Here is a 16,541-nt window from a genome sequence, read left to right on the forward strand (position 1 = left end):
ATCTCCAGGTACTCCCTTGAGAGCCAGACCAAAAAAGTTATGTGCACCCCTGCTCATAAGTCACCCTCTCCTTGTAGTACCCATGTCATTATACAAATTTGTGTCCTGATGTCTGACACACACACACACACACACACACACACACACACACACACACACACACACACACACACACACACACACACACACACACACACACACAGATGTAAAGCTTTTTTTTTTTTTTTTTTATAATTTTACCTTCTGGGTCAAATGTCTGGAAGACTCTTCTGGCCTGCTCTGATGGAGACTCAGGGGCAACCAAAGCCATCTCCTAGAGAGAGAAAGAAAAATATCATAGAAATTAGCATTATGGTATTGGTGACATTTTTGCAATGCTTAAAATTAGGGTTGGGCCAATTGGATGATGGCATTGTCTATCGCCGATGCTGACAGACATCACCATGTTGACCCAGCATTGTGATTACCTGCGCCCACAAAAAACATCTTAATTAAATCACACTATATCGCCCAGTGCAATGCATGCTTTCAATTTCCACGCAGTTATTTAAAAAAAAAATTCTGAGTAGGTAATAACAATATACATACATTCAAAACTGTTATTGAACAATTTAAACAGTTAAGATTTTATTGTGCAAAAAACAGCAAATTAATTATAGGCTACTGTTTTACACAAACTAAACCACTGATATTGTGGCGGACAGTGGTCCACATCCGGACCCTGTCATGTTTCCATCTGGACCACGAGACAACGGTGGCACCATTTTACGGTTTCTAGGTGAAGTGAGCTGCGCGCCAAAACAGTGGTGTGGATCACACCACAAGCACACAAGGATAGGATTAAATCCCCCCACCCCGATGTCATTGTCCATCTCGATGTTTCACTGTAGACATTGTCTGATGCCAAGTTGGCAGTCCACCAACCCTAGCTAAAATACTATTATTCCAGGTTTATTATGTATAGACAACGATAAGCTGTTCATAAGTTGATTTCCTGAGTGGATGAGGGAGCGTGGAGTTCATTTGGCCTGAGTGTGACCATTTACACAATCTCTTTGAAGAACAGGGAGACATGAACCAATGATACAGTGTGCATTAAGGGCCCTTGCTGAAGTATAACAGCAAAAATGTTTGTTTACTGTACTTGCGTCATTTTGTTTGTGTGCGCATTTGCGAAGAGACTGAGTGTGTGATTAAGTTTTGGGTGTGTGTATATGATCTAGAGATAGAGATAAACTCAAAATTGCCCTTCCATCAAGCAATCTTACAGATCTTTTAATGAAAACAATATTCTATCTCTCTCCCAACATGCACACAACTCACAAACAGACAACGAATTTCGCTGATTAATAGAAAACAAACCAAGATCCATGTGTGTTTGTTCATGTTTGAGTTACAGTGGGATCACTGCCCCATCAATATGTGTTGCCTGAGGGACTTGGGACAACAAAACACATCTGTGTGTGTGTAAAAAACGACTCAAGTTGGAATATGCAGAGTCAGCATGCACAGCTGAATCACGTACAGCTAAAACAGTTCACAGAGTTTTCCATCTGTACATTCCAATAACAATCAATGTCATTTAGCCTCATATATGAATCAGGATTCGTAACTTGACAGCATTTTTGGGAATCATAGATGCATTTGAACATTCATTATGATGTAAATATGCCTTATCATGCACTCCAAAGTATCAACAAAACATCTCAACCTACTTAAAATTGTACTATTTCAACCTTAGTTTCATTAACCACTAAGTGACCAGAAATTTTCAAATCAGTGCCATTTCAGTTAGGATGGTGAATAAGAAGGTAATTGCCTATCTAGCAATGCCAACTTATTCTGACCCATTTTGAACGCATTCACTCTCATCATCGGTCTTTCACTCACACACTTTCTGATTCCCATTATTAGAAGGGAAGGCATGGGATTATGGGGTTAACTAGTTCTCATGCTGACTGAACAAGGTCAAGTTATCAAAACTCTGCGTGGGAATTCATCAATACTCTTTGAATTCTGTTTAAATGAGTCCGCATGTTCTGAGCGAATGAGAGGCACAGTTTTGTCTACACATTTTTAAAAAATGCAAAAGTTTTGATTAAACTGTTAAAATTTAACAAATTCATTTGTTTTGGAGGACAAATTTGTACTAAAATCATAAAAACACAGAAACCAGAAAACCCAAACAGAATTTTGAAAATAACTCACAAAAAACAAAAAAACAAAAAAAAAACATGGAATTTGGGAAAATGTCCTATTATTGCTTAAATTTAAATAAATAAATAATATGCTTAATAAATTCAATTAATTACACATGTTTTTAATTATTAATATTTTACTAAACCATTAAATAAAGAAAAATTAAAATGGAAAACAGATTTATGAATGAATGAATGAATGAATGAATGAATGAATGAATGAATGAATGAGGCATTTATATAGCGCTTTCCTGTGTACTACCAAAGCGCTTTACAATCTTATCAGGGGTCTCTCCTGATCCACCACCAGTGTGCAGCAAATTTACAGTTTGGGCAAAGCTTGTTGAGAGATGAGCTATTACTGATATGATCAGAAATACCAATTTTGCCTGCTAGACCAAGAATACGACACCTTAGCATCAGGAAAGAACCACTTTTTTTTTAGTGGTTCTAGTAAAATATGAAGTGTTTTACTGCAATCAAAAAGAACAAACATTAGCAATGGACATACAAACATGGTCATGGAAGAGTGAACAAACACAGGCTGTGTACTTTCACAGTATGCTTCAGTGCAACACTCACAAATATCTCCTCTTATTTCACAGAGTAAATATACAGCTCACAGTCACACCAAGACAGAGGGACAGCAACAGAGGAGATAAAACGCTAAAGAAAAAGAAGGTACAAAGGACTGAGAAAGTAGATGACAAGGAGAAGTTGCAGCTGGATACCGTTCGCTTTAATATACTACAATCTGAGCTAGTACTCCATACAGACAAACCGGACACCTTTCCAGTCAAATGGCAGGTTGTCAAAATGAAATTAAACTTTCAGAGCCCTTGCCTGAGGCCATGTGGAGTTATAAACCTTCATTCCTCAAGTAATGAAAAAGATGTGTTAGTCTTTACTTATAAAACAGTAGCAAATAGTTCAGCAGTGGTGAAAGACAGAAAAATGTATGAGTGTTTAATACAAGTGAGAAGTTTCAATAGGTAGTGGAGGGGAGACATCTGCAATGAACTCTTAAGAGTTTAATTGCACTATAAATATGGGTAAAACAATCTGACAAACTCAAAAGATTTCGCCCAAAGATCTAAACCATTTAAAAAAATAATAATAATTTAAACCAGCATCACTTTTTCCATAGAACACAAAGTGAGAAAAACTGCCAAGAGCGTTTTTGCTTTTCACTGCACTGCTTTCCATTGTTTTCCTATGTAAACATGCGCCAGAAGGATGCCATCTTGCTCCATTTCGCACATGACAAGGCATTTTAAAAACATGGTGCTCAAATTAAAAGTTTCAAAATGTGTCTACAACTTTCACTCCAGTATTCGTGTCTCGATCCCTAAATGATTAAACACCATCACTGATAGTAGGCAACTTCAAGTCTTCTGAAGCCATAAGGTAGATATGAGTGTGGAAAACTTCAGCCAAAAAGGTTGGAATCTAGACTAATTTAAGTTTATCTTTAATGGTGTTGTTTTTTTGCAGCCTCATTTTATGCCAATAAGTCAAAGTGAAGTCACAAGTCCAGTTTTTTTTTTTTTTTTTACGATATAAGTGTGACTCGAGTCCAAGTCGCAGACTCGAGTTTCCATCTCTGGTATCTCTGGTATGTCCTTTTTACTTGAATGTGAAAGCAATTATTTTAGCGAATGCTATAAATTATATAGGGAACCTTGTAACTTTGTACTGTACATTACACAAATAGTGATTTAAAAAAAAACAAATAGCAACTGAACTGCATAGCTAACTGGTCAAAACTGCTCAGTGAATACCAAACGAGGTAAACTGCATTTCCTGTGTAAAACTGTTAAAACTGCATAAATCATTTTTAAATGTATTTTTATATCATTGAAAGTAATGATAACTTGATGCTGAATCAGTCACTGCAAAACAAAGATACAGACATAAACCAGTCATTGCAGAGAATGTCAATGAAGCAAAATGTTTTGTTGGTCAAATCACATGCTTGCAAATACCATACTTATTTTGTGTGTGTGCACTGACATCAAGTATATCCATCATGACACATATTTGTACACATAAACCCTTTACCTCACCTTTCTCGCACACAAACATGCACTGTGGCTCCATGATAATAGCGAATGAGTGCATGTCTTGTTATAAAGTCTGACCCCTGGTGACAAAAACAACATGCTGTTCCGCTGATGTTTACACTGTGGCTTCACAACAACGCAACCAGGCCTGTAATCAACCCTGCTGAGTCAGCGTTCCTCCATCTCTTGCACACACACACTCTAATAGAGGGGAATTACAGAGCAGCAAGTTGGGTAAAGACTTCAGCTCGGGGCAGGATGGTTCTGCACGATGAGTGCAGACGGACCCAGACGGACCCATGGAGCCACACTGAAGTGGGATGCTCGACACAGACCTGCTATTCTGGATGGTTTTGGGTTTCAGGGACACAAAGAAAATAAAGCCTCATGTATTGACCAAAAAAAGTAACAAAAAAAGACTGAAATGCTGAATGCTAAAACAAGGTTAACATGGCCTTAAATTGCACATAGTAAAGTAGCACTGTCAAGTCATAGAGGTGTTTTCGGCCAAATGCCTTTAGCGTTTCAGGGCATCAGTCATATTCCCAATTGGGCTCTGTGCACTTAGATACGGTGATATTATATATGCATGTTTATAAACAGGCTCAGCGAGCATAATTAATCAACATATCTGTAAGGCAGAGTCTCAAATAAAGAATCCTGAGTCTGGCTTTCATTATTTTCTTGAGACCCAAATACATGCACACACACTTTGGAGAAGGCAACAGTCAGAGGCCATAGATGGAGATCAGAAAGGCGGCTCTCACACAAGTGCGAGAAAAGCCAATAGATGCAGATGACTGAGCTTCAGAAATATCCATGAGACTGAATCTCACGAACACACACACACACACACACACACACACACACACAAAAAAAAAAAAAAAATCACTTTAAGATCGTTTATGGGCAGTGTTTTCTTTGCAAATGTGAAGGATGAAGTACTCTGCATATACAAGCCAGCAAGCTGAAGAGAAATAAAGTCAAAAAATGATAATGACAGAGAGAGAGAGAGAGAGAGAGAGAGAGAGAGAGAGAGAGAGAGAGAGAGAGAGAGAGAGAGAGAGAGAGAGAGAGAGAGAGAGAGAGAGAGAGAGAGAGAGAGAGAGAGAGAGAGAGTCCTTTTCCTCAACTCTAAGAAAGTCATATGATTAAATAAAGTATCAAATCTGTGATAAAGTGAGTCATATGGAGATGAGGGATAAGAGAACATGTCGATAGTGTGCTCAACTCTGGGTTTTTTTTTTTTTTTAAAGTTTAGAGTAAAAACGGTCTAACCTTAAAAGGTGATGTGAGATTTTTGATTAGACTGAACATGAGTATTTTTACACTCCTGTCATCCACACAATCCCCAGGCCAGTCTGATACATTCCAGCTCTAGCAAGGTAAAAATACTGAGGTTAAATTCAGATAAGATTTAAGATAATTCCATCTGGCCCTCAAATCCATTTCACAATTTAACTGTAGTAGGAACAAAAGGGGAGTTAATGTCGACACTGATCACTCATTTTAACATCAGAGTGCGCTATTTTAGGTGCCTCGAGTTGAGCATAGTTCAACTTTATCCAAATGAGCAGCAACACAAAGAAACAACTACCAATGGGATTGTAGACAGTGAAGCTCACCAGTTGTTGGTATCATGACTTCTAAAAATCAAAGAATCAAAAACGTGTAGCATAATCACTATAGTCCCATGTATAATGTTTGGCTTGCTTAGTTGGGGACACTTGACATTTGATATTCAATAGTATTCTTGACATTTATTCAACAGTGCTTCTGATCTGCCTGCATTGACACTATTATTTAAGAGCTGCTGTGCAGCCAAATTATGTACCAGTTATCAATGTAAAGCTGCTTTGACACAATCTGCATTGTAAAAAGCGCTATATAAATAAAGGTGACTTGACTTGACTATAATCCCATTCATGAGATTTTAATAAATAAATAGCTAAGAGAAAATTATTTTCATATGCAAGTAAAAAAGACGTTATATACTACCCTTCCAAATTTAGGGTCAGTAAGATTTTTTTTTTTTTAAATGTAAAGACTTTTTATTTTATTATTTGGCAAAGAACGCATTAAATTTATCAAAAGCGACAGTAAAGACTTTTACATTGTTACAAAAAAAGTGCAGTGAAAGTGTAGCCAAGGTGTCCCAAACTCGGAATTTGTGCTCTGCATTTCACCTATCCTGTGTGTAGCAGTGAGTATTGAACACTAGTGATCGACCGATATTGATTTTTTATAACCGATACTGATAATTTGCATGTTTATGTACCCGATAACCGATATGCAGAACCGATATTTATTTACTGTTATACTTCTGTTTTTGACAATTATTACAACACAAATGAGCTGAACAAACCATTTTATTTATAACAATCACTCCCTCCTTGCATACAGAAAAAAAACTTTATATTTATACACAAATAAATAGAGGGGTCTGAGTCCAAAAAATTAAAGTGCAATTAACTAAATAATGTTTATGTAGTAAATCAATTGATTATATAATCTAGGGTGTTTAAACAAGATAATCTTGTCAAAAATGTAATGCAGTGGCCGTGCTTGAGGCTTCCTGATCATCAACCCATTCAGGTGCTGAGCAATATGAACAAACTTTTTTTTCCGAGACTATATAAAGTTAAACAGCACTTGTCAGTTGGCATTTTATGATCTAAATTTAATCTAACGTTAAATCATGAAATGCCAACTGACAAGTGCTGTTTGACTATAACTTAATCAACCGCGATCACGCATGTAGATAATTAATTTCCACAAAGCGGTAGGCTATATTTATGTGTATTAGCGAAAAAATTATGTAGTAAATGATAATATAATCTAGGGTGTTTAAACAAGATAATCTTGTCAAAAGTTTCATTCAGTGGCCGTGCTTAAGCCTCCTGATCATCCGTCAGTTGCTAAGCAATATGAACAAACTTTTTCTTCTAGACTAATGGTGGCCAAATACAACAGATTTTATTTAATTCATGTAAAGTTACGTCTTTATTAGGGGCAGGACATGACGAATTAAACTACGTGACAATGAGTTCGTCTCAATTGTTTAGAAACATGCTGCATAAATTAACTATATCAGGAATTTATGTCTCAGATCTCATTTGTGCATATCTGTTATGTTAAATAAAGTTGATTAATTAAAGCAAACCAAGTAGAACATATACTTTACCTGTGCACTGAGTTGTTGACTGATCTCCTCAGACGCCCGGGCTGCAATGGCGGAAATCTCAAAACAGCCACAAGATGGCGCCGTAAAATCGGCGAATCCGATATTACAAAACCGATACCCGATTATGGAAAAATGCTTAAATATCGGGAAAAATATCGGTAAACAGATATATCGGTCGATCACTATTGAACACACACTGTGAACACACACTTGAAACAGTGAACATCCATTTTTGCTGTGGTGCTAGGGGATAGTGCTGGGCGGTATGACTAAAAATTTATATCACAGTATTTTTCAATATTATATCGGTTTCACGGTATATGACCGTATTTTTTCCCCTACGCATGACCGGGCGTTAACCACATTTTCTACTGATTGAGAGAGGAAATACTGCAGTAGATTGACTAGAATGCCCTGTTTTACTGTCATGATGAGTGAATATTGTAGAAAAATTCCACACTAGAGTTAATACAGGTTTACAAAGCCCCACAAAATGATGCTGTGGGGAGACAACAACCAATAAAACACTGACCTGCAACACACTAATTACAGAAACATGAATATTAAAATATGACCATGTATAAAAAAAAAAAAAAAAAAAAGAGTTGAGGGCACCTTAAGCATTTTATAAATCTAACCCTATATAGCAACAAACTGCCAAAACGAGGAAAAACGCGGAAGAACATTTAAACTTTAAAAAAGGATATTTTCAGTCCATTTAAGAGCACTAAAGTCTCTGAACAAATGACACACATAAGTTTAACACAGAAAGAATACAGCAGTTACATTTTTGCCCATTCTTATTTGAATCGTCAGTCTATTTATTAACTTACATCGTCTTCTGTGTAGCAGAATAACCTATCGTGTCATCGCGGTCGTGATCAGATGTACAGTTCAGTGTCCTTTGCATAATGTTACATTTCATTTGAAGAAGACGTGATTAAACATGAACCAGCAGCTTGTATGCGCACATATTTCGAGCACTAGAGTATATGAAATAGGTCCATAAAAAAAACTTAGACCGGAGTGAGCGTGTTTATATCTGATATATATAATCCATGTGAAGAACGTTGTTAATCTCCGCGCAGAAGCCGCTCTCTCTCGTGCGCCGCGTGTAGTTTGAATTCTCCGCTGTAATCAAGGGCTGAATCCGATATCACCCCCTATAACTTCAAACAGGGCATTATTTGAGGCGACAGCCATTTCTAGTGGTGTCCGAAACCATAGTGGACGTTATTGAGTGCACTCATTCAATCTCACATTGCACGGCAATAACGAGCGTACAGCCGATGTACACACAACGGCTGTCCGAATTCACTCACTCATTTTCATTCACTCTTTCAAGTGAACAATATAAGTGGATAATGTAGTGAATAGCGAACGAGGCTTTAGGGGGTGATTTCGGACTTACCATAGGCTGTGATGCGATATCAGCTGTGCTCTCACTACAGTGCAACAGTGAAACGGGACGCTTTCAAACAGTGACGCTGCTCCGCGTTCCGAACGTTGGTTAAGCGACACATACCGGTATTGCGGCATCATCAAAATTCATATAACAAAAATAAATACCGGTATTCGGTATGAACCGGTATACCACCCAGCACTACTAGGGAAGTAATTGTGGCTTAAGTGCCTTGCTCAAGGTAATGATTGGAAGGGAGTGCTGTTCATTCAATCCCCCCACCTACATTTCCTGCCAGTACTGAGACTCAAACCCGTGATGTTCGGGTTACATGTCCGACTCTCTAACCATTAGGCCACAACTGCCTCCATAAAATCAGCATATTAGAAAGATTTCTGACAGATCATGTGACAGCAACCAACAGTTGACTAGCAACCAACAGTAAAGCAACTTAGTGACCTGCTGCAGTTTAAATCAGTGCGAATGCCCCTTCAGAATACACAATCCTAATTCTGAATTGACCATGTTTTGTAAAAGACTCCCTGTTATCACTGAAACTTTCAACCAAATGAGATTAGCCTTGAAGGAAAGATTGGCATCTCTGAAAGTCTGGGTCAGATGCAAAGGTTCATTCATTTTAAGGTCAAAATCCATTCATGGAGGTCTTCTCACCAGTCGAACTATGAACAACAAGCACAGTGTTTAATCAACATCAAAGCTGCGCCAACAATTATACTGTTACACTAGCCACATTACCACTTACTGCTACCAGACCACTGTAATTCAAACTACAGGTAGATCTGCTCCTCTGAAGTTCTCCACTACACAGAAATGTCACCAGTATCAGACAGCAGTGGTTTAGACACCTGATACATCAGAGCTGGCTGGGTCAGAGACTAGACTATCACATCCACTCTTTACTCCCTCTGGCATCTCCCTCTTGAAGTCAAGGTCTGTCTGTTTCTACATTTAACACTATCTGCCCATCTCCTTGTCGTTCTCTCATTGTGTCCATGTCTTTTGTTGGTGAAGTATTCCCTATACAGGCGTCAGTGTTAGTGAGAGGCTGCTAAAGAGGCCATTGTTGTGGGTTAAGAGGGGATGTGAGGCCCTGCATGTATTACGAGCCCCTTGGGTACGAAATATTGTGTGTATGTTTGGCCATACAGCCATGTAGAGCCTTGATAGAGATGAAAACCAAGACAAGAGCGATGATGGCATTTGCATGATTGTAAAGGCCTGTTCACACCAAAGACAATAACCATAATGATAACTATACAGTTTAAATAATCATTTTTATTCTATGAGAATTACAATTAGAATGATAAAGACACAGAGAAACGTTATTGTTGGAATCACTTTCAGAATGACTTCCAGCTGATAAATGATAAAAATGATAAAAACAATGACAGCCAATCAGAATCACACAACTTTAGAACTAGTGTTTAGAGCGGCAGATGACATAAATGCTGTGCACCCTCATAAAAAACAGAAAATTGCCATCTGCTGGTGTAGACGCCAATTTAGGTATTGTTATAGTTATTCTTGGTGTGAAAGTGTCTTTAGAGTTTGTATATAATTCCCTAGAATTGTGCATTTCTATGCATGCGTAAGTGCAGTACTACAAAGCTGAAGCATGTGTAATAGATAAGATCCCACTAAAGGAATGATTAATGATATGTCAGGCAGCACAATGCCTGAGAGAGACAACTGTCTGATGAAACTGGAAACACACACAGTGTCTGATGAGACGGGAACCTATTAAGCTATATTATTTTCCTTCCTTTCTATTCTGTTCTTTTACACATGTTAGTGTATATCCCACAGTGCCATCCTTTCATGGAGGACATGTAAGAATGTGATGATTGAAGTCTTTCAGGCTGACAGAAATCAGAGCCTGTGTTGGTTTCGGCTCACATTCACTGTTGCACTAATGCTGTGAGAACATGGTGGTCCTGCATGGCGGTACAAAAGATCGAGAGCTTGTTGTGGTAGCAGAGCAGGGCTCTACAGAAGCCTGACCGCCGCAGTGAGGTGAGCTCCTGTGGGACTCACAAAAATAAAGGCGAGTGTTTGTGTTTGGGGGCATGGAGTCAGTAAATTAGTGAGGATGTCAGAGCACTGGGGTGCACCAGAGGACTTTACCAGCATTGCAAGGTTTTTTTCCCCCCTCTCAAAAATCTCTGTTCAAAAACCTAGTGAGCTGACTCTCTATTGCCTACACTGGCAGTTGCCTTCTAAGGCAACATCCTAACTGTCATTGAACCTTAATGCTCCACATTGATTTTAATAGTTTGATGATAGTATGTTGCCTAGTGACATATAAAGGGTAAAATTACCCATTTCATCTTCACTTTACAGCACTACTTTTCTTCTTTTATCAATATTTTAGCCTGAAATGTCAATGATGCTAACCCAAAATGAAAGTTTCAGCATAGTAGAATTGTAACATTTGTGTGTAAAAAAAAAAAAAAAAAAAAAAGCATTTAAACAATTAAAGCTGCAAGCAGCGATGAAAGGGCCCTCGCACCCGGGCTCACCGCCACCCGCTGGCCTCAGGAATACAGCGAACAGTGGGCGACATGCATGTGAGCGAGTAAATACAGGAGAATTATGGCAAAATCATGTAAAAGTGCCACACTTCCTGCTGCCAACAGGTGGCGCTATAGCAAACTGAATATTGTCAAATAGATGTCTTTAGGCCAGGACTTTTATCACTCATATGAAGTTTGGGGCAGATCAGACATAGTATGCCTGAGTTACAACAGCTTCTTCTTTCATGGCCAAACATCAGACTTAGTCAGTCCGCCACAGCCACGCCCTTCACCGAAAACTCAAGATCTTTGCAATTTAACATCTCAAGGGCCTTAAGATTAGCCTGGTTATATATGATGTGAGATCTGGTTTAATCTCTATGAGGAGTTAATCACAGTGTAAAACATGTCATTTCCTGTTGCCCCCAGGTGGTGCTATGACTGTAACTGAATATTGTCATATAGATGTCTTCAGGTCAGGACTCTTATAAAACTTGTGAAGTTTGGGGTAGATCAGACATTGTATGCCCGAGTTACAACAACTTCCTGTTTCATAGTGAAACATCGAACTTTGCCAGGCCGCCACGGACACGCCCTTCAGTGAAAAACTCTAGATCTTCGCAATTTAATGTCACAAAGGCCTTTAGATTAGACCAGCACTTCTCAAAGTCCGGACTCCGGTCCGGATCCGGACCCCGAGGGAATTCAATCCGGACCCGCCTCCGTTTCGTATTTCAACAACAGTAACTGTGTGTAAGGGATTAAAAATCTGGATTTCCTACTTTGATAAACGCATGTCAAAATCATTTGTTTAGTGTTTTAGCTATGTCTTTTTGGAGATGGTCCGAAATCAAAGCGAAGGCAAGATATTTAAAGTTTTCCTCCGTGATTCAGTTGCCATGACATCCAGTGAGCATACTTTTGATGTAATTGGGTGCGAGTCGCGCAATGCGACACTTCACCGCAGTAAGCGTTTGAATGCGTGTGGAGCAGTGGTTCTTAACCTGTGGCCCGTCACAAATGTAAATGCGGCCCACGATATGCCGACCACAACAATAAAAAAAAAAAAAATGGCATACAATTTATTTTTGTTTTAAAATTTAAATTAAAGTGAATTAAATAGATATAAATGAGCTATAATGCTTTATTTGTCATGTAAAATAATTTTGGTGAGCATTTATTATTTTCAGACATCAGGCAATGTAGGCTAATGACGCAATCACTCAGTTAACGAAACAAACAAGTGCACGCTTAGGAAGAATTCAAACTTTAGCCATTCATTTTGTAAATTTAAGCCTCAAAATGGTCAAATTTGTTATTAAAGGAGAAAAACTAAATGTGGAAGATAAAATGAAGGAACACATGCAAACAAGAAGAGTCGCAGCATCCGCAGCAAAGGTAAGAAGAATGGAAGAATCAGTTTGCTGTTAGGCCTAATGAGCGAGATGGGCAGCCTTCCTGTTTGCTCTGTAGTAAAGTACTTGACAAGCAAAACCTACAATTTCAAAAGACTGAACTGTGAATTCGATGTGTTTGTTTGATGTATTTTAAATCAGTAAAAATAACCGCATCAGCGCACACGCTGCCCGGGATGATCCGATGCTGCGCGAGGGATTGCGACATGACAGAATGCTTGATATCGTCAGAGATTGTAATTACAGTGCGCTCAGTGTTGTTTGTAAAAAGAGCTGAGTAACATTTGCTTATTAAGGCATTTATGTGATTGTTTGGTGACTATTGCGATGATGTTGAAGAGAGTCATAAAGTCATACAGAATTAAATAGCAACTTAAAGTGATTGTATATACAGTTTGTGTGTTCATTGAGCATTACTTATTATTATTGTAAAGCTAATGTCAGTAAGTTAGTTTTTATTTGTTATTTATTGTGTGCAACATTTTGGTATAATAATAGTATTATCTGCTAATACCATAACATTAAATCTGATTGGTTTGCATTGGTGACGTCATATGTAAATTATATGCGGACCGTGAGGCTTGCACTTGGACCATTGTGCGGCCCACTGGGAAAAAAGTTTGAGAACCACTGGATTAGACTGACCAAATATGATGTTGATCTGATTAAAGCTCTTGGAGGAGTTCGTTAAAGTACAACATGTGGAAATGGCAAAAACTGCCAAAATTTTGTAGAGAAAATTCAAAATATCTTACTTCCTGTTGGGTTTACAAACTTTGCACCCAGGGGCTTTTTTTGTAAGTATTGGGCTGTTACATCTGTCTACAGAATTTCATAACTGTACGTGAAATGAAGCACGAAGGGCGCTTAATTTAAATTTTGTAGGTGGCGTTATCGAGTCATTTTGCCACACCTAATTCTGAAACCCATATCAGATGTAAATTTTCACCACTTCTGACACGTGTGCAAATTTTCATGAGTTTTTGAGAACGTTTAGGCCCTCAAAAATGTGATTCATTTTGGAGAAGAATAATAATTGGCTGAGCAATTCCAATAGGGTCCTCACACCATCGGTGCTCTGGGCCCTAATAACCAGTTTTCACAAAAATATATGTAAAAATACACAAAAGAGTAGCTGACACTCTTTAACAACATGGGGGGATATATATATATATATATATATAATTTTTTTTTTTTTTGCAAATACATTTGTTACATTTTAACTTTCATTTAAAAAAAAAAAATAAAATAAAATTTTACAACCCTAAATATTACAATTTTGCAATGTTTTTCCAAATTATGCAATGCAAATTTAGCCAAAACGATATGGTTAATACTAATGGTCTACTAAAGACATGTAAAGGGTGGAAAAATTAATACATTGAGTCTCTTAGAGTTTTAATAATCATTCATTATGACTTTATTAAAAAGAAATACTTTTTGAATAAAAATTAAATAATTTAAAAGGAATTACAAATATTTATAATCAACATTTTTTGCGTTGCCTGCCAGCTTGCCCTTTTTTTTTTAAATTTACTTTTTTATACCAAGCTCATCTGACTCTGCATTTTGAGATTGCCTTCTCTGTGACGGATAAATGAAACCTTCGTGTCAATCTTAATGAGCATATACATGATGCCTCAAAATACTTTCTCCATAGGTATCTCATGTTTTGGAACAGAGCCACGAACTTCCCCAGCTTTGTAGCGCCATCATTTACAAAGTCTTTTGCTCCAAGCAGGGGGCCGAATTGGAAACTGGACGAAAACAACTTTGTGAGCTAAGGGCCGGTTGTAGTAGTTTGTGGGTATAAGAAGGGATCAGGCCCCTGAAGGGTGGACAGGAAGGAGAGGAGGACCAAGGGATCAGTAAAGAGATGAGGATGTTAACCTCATCAGAGCTGAGACAGAATGAGTGGAACAAGGAAGGAAGGGACAAGAAGAAGGTTAACATCCTATACTTAGATACAAATGGCCTCAAGAGAGAGAGAGCAGGATGGAAGGAAATAAGGGATGTGAAGCTCATCACCTCAAATCAAAGAAGAAAGCTTGAAAGCAGGTTTAAGAGGAGAGCTAAAAGTGAAACCACATCACCAGTACAACCATTATCACCTTGTGAGTGGGTGTGTGACCAAGAGAAGCATCAGATTTGGTATAAACAGGGGTACTGTGGTTCAGTAGTCACAGATCGTGTTTCTCTGCATTACACGGTTATAGTTACCAGTGTGATGCCTTAAAAGCTGCTATTCCATTACTCCCTGTCTTCAGGTTGTGTGTGGCTGTTCGTCTACTGGGACTTGAGATCATTCCTTTAGTGTCCACTGCTGTGTCTATGTGTGTCCGTGGCCCTCTCAGGACCTCTGTAAAAGGTCATTTGTGTAGTGTCTGCTGCTTTGTGTGCACGTAAATCAGATAAGAGTGGAACACAAACCCTATTAGAAGCTAAAAGCAGAGACATAGAGACAAACAAAGACGGTAACGGGAGTATGGATCCGCTGGGAGACAGGCTTAAAACTTGTCATTAGAGACACCTAACTCATGTGCAGAGAGAGAGAGAGGGGAAAAAGCCACCTTCCGTGACACATTACAAAAAAAAACAAAAAAAAAAACACTTCTCATTAAAAAAAAAAAAAAAAAAATTAGACTGCAAAACCATCTGAAATTCTCCACATGTAATGACCAGCCATCACTAGCAACACACACATTATATAATATATATTATACACACACACACACACACACACACACACACACACACACACACACACACACACACACACACACACACCAACAACATAACAACAACAACAACAACAACAAAAAAAAAACAGGCTGTTGCAGCACAATAAAGTAGTTAAATTAACTGAATTGTAATCAGAGATTTAGGCAAAGCAAGCTAAACAATTAGTCCAAAGGCTTCCTGTTAACAGCTGCTCTTTGGGTTGTCGTTTGAGAGTTTATCCCCTCTCTGAGGGCCTGGCAGAGTGGCTGACTTTTCTGGTGACTCCAGCGGGAAAACTAAACCAGATGGACACACAGAGACCCTGAGCTCTAGGGGGAAAGAGATCGGCTTTCCAACCGGAAATCATGGCATTACTCACCTTAGGCTATGCTCCCGCTAACCATCCCCAGAGAGAAGGTGGAGAGAAAGAAGTGGGTGCCCTGTGAGAGCATAAGGGTTAAACTGATTGTGTATGTGTGCATACTGAACAGGGCTGCTGTTTGTATAAGAGAGCAGAGAGTAACAGGTCCTTAAATCTGTAAGATCTTCTAAAGCTCATGGGAATGGAGCAGCTATGAGTGTGAGAATGTGTGAAAGCTGCTTTAGGTTGAATATAGAGAGGACTTGAGCAGACTATGTAGCTCTCCACCAAGCTGCTTTATACACAAAATTAGTGAATAAGAAAAAAAATAAATAAATATATGAGCAATGATGGAACGGATTTTGAACTTTGATAGCTAAGTAGCTTGAAGCTTGTCAAACATCAGTTTCAAAGACCCCATAAAATGCTCTTTAAAACACAGCTTTCTTTTCTGTTGAGGTATATCCTAAATATATAAATATTATACATGAAATATTTCAATTGGAATTATTGTATTATGTGAGAAGAAAGACCACAGAGTGATATTAAACTGATGTTTGCATGGGGCAATGGTCAATTAATACAGGTATCAAACAAAAATTCTAAAGAGTTTTGCATTATAATGATAAGCAGCAGTATTTCATTGAATAATTATTTTGCTAG

General features: G+C 38.2%; 1 protein-coding gene across 2 annotated transcripts in view; it reads right to left on the reverse strand.

Annotated features, from left to right (window-relative positions):
- Positions 1-16,541, reverse strand: part of mindy3 (MINDY lysine 48 deubiquitinase 3) — a 46,628-nt gene that overhangs the window by 15,878 nt on the left and 14,209 nt on the right. For both annotated transcript variants that reach the window (XM_067394849.1, XM_067394840.1), the window contains one exon: positions 241-313. In XM_067394849.1, coding sequence (XP_067250950.1) covers positions 241-313 — 73 coding nt within the window. The remainder of the gene's footprint in view (positions 1-240; positions 314-16,541) is intronic.

Source organism: Chanodichthys erythropterus, chromosome 2 (genome assembly GCF_024489055.1).
Source record: "Chanodichthys erythropterus isolate Z2021 chromosome 2, ASM2448905v1, whole genome shotgun sequence".
In the NCBI taxonomy this organism is placed as follows: Eukaryota; Metazoa; Chordata; class Actinopteri; order Cypriniformes; family Xenocyprididae; genus Chanodichthys; species Chanodichthys erythropterus.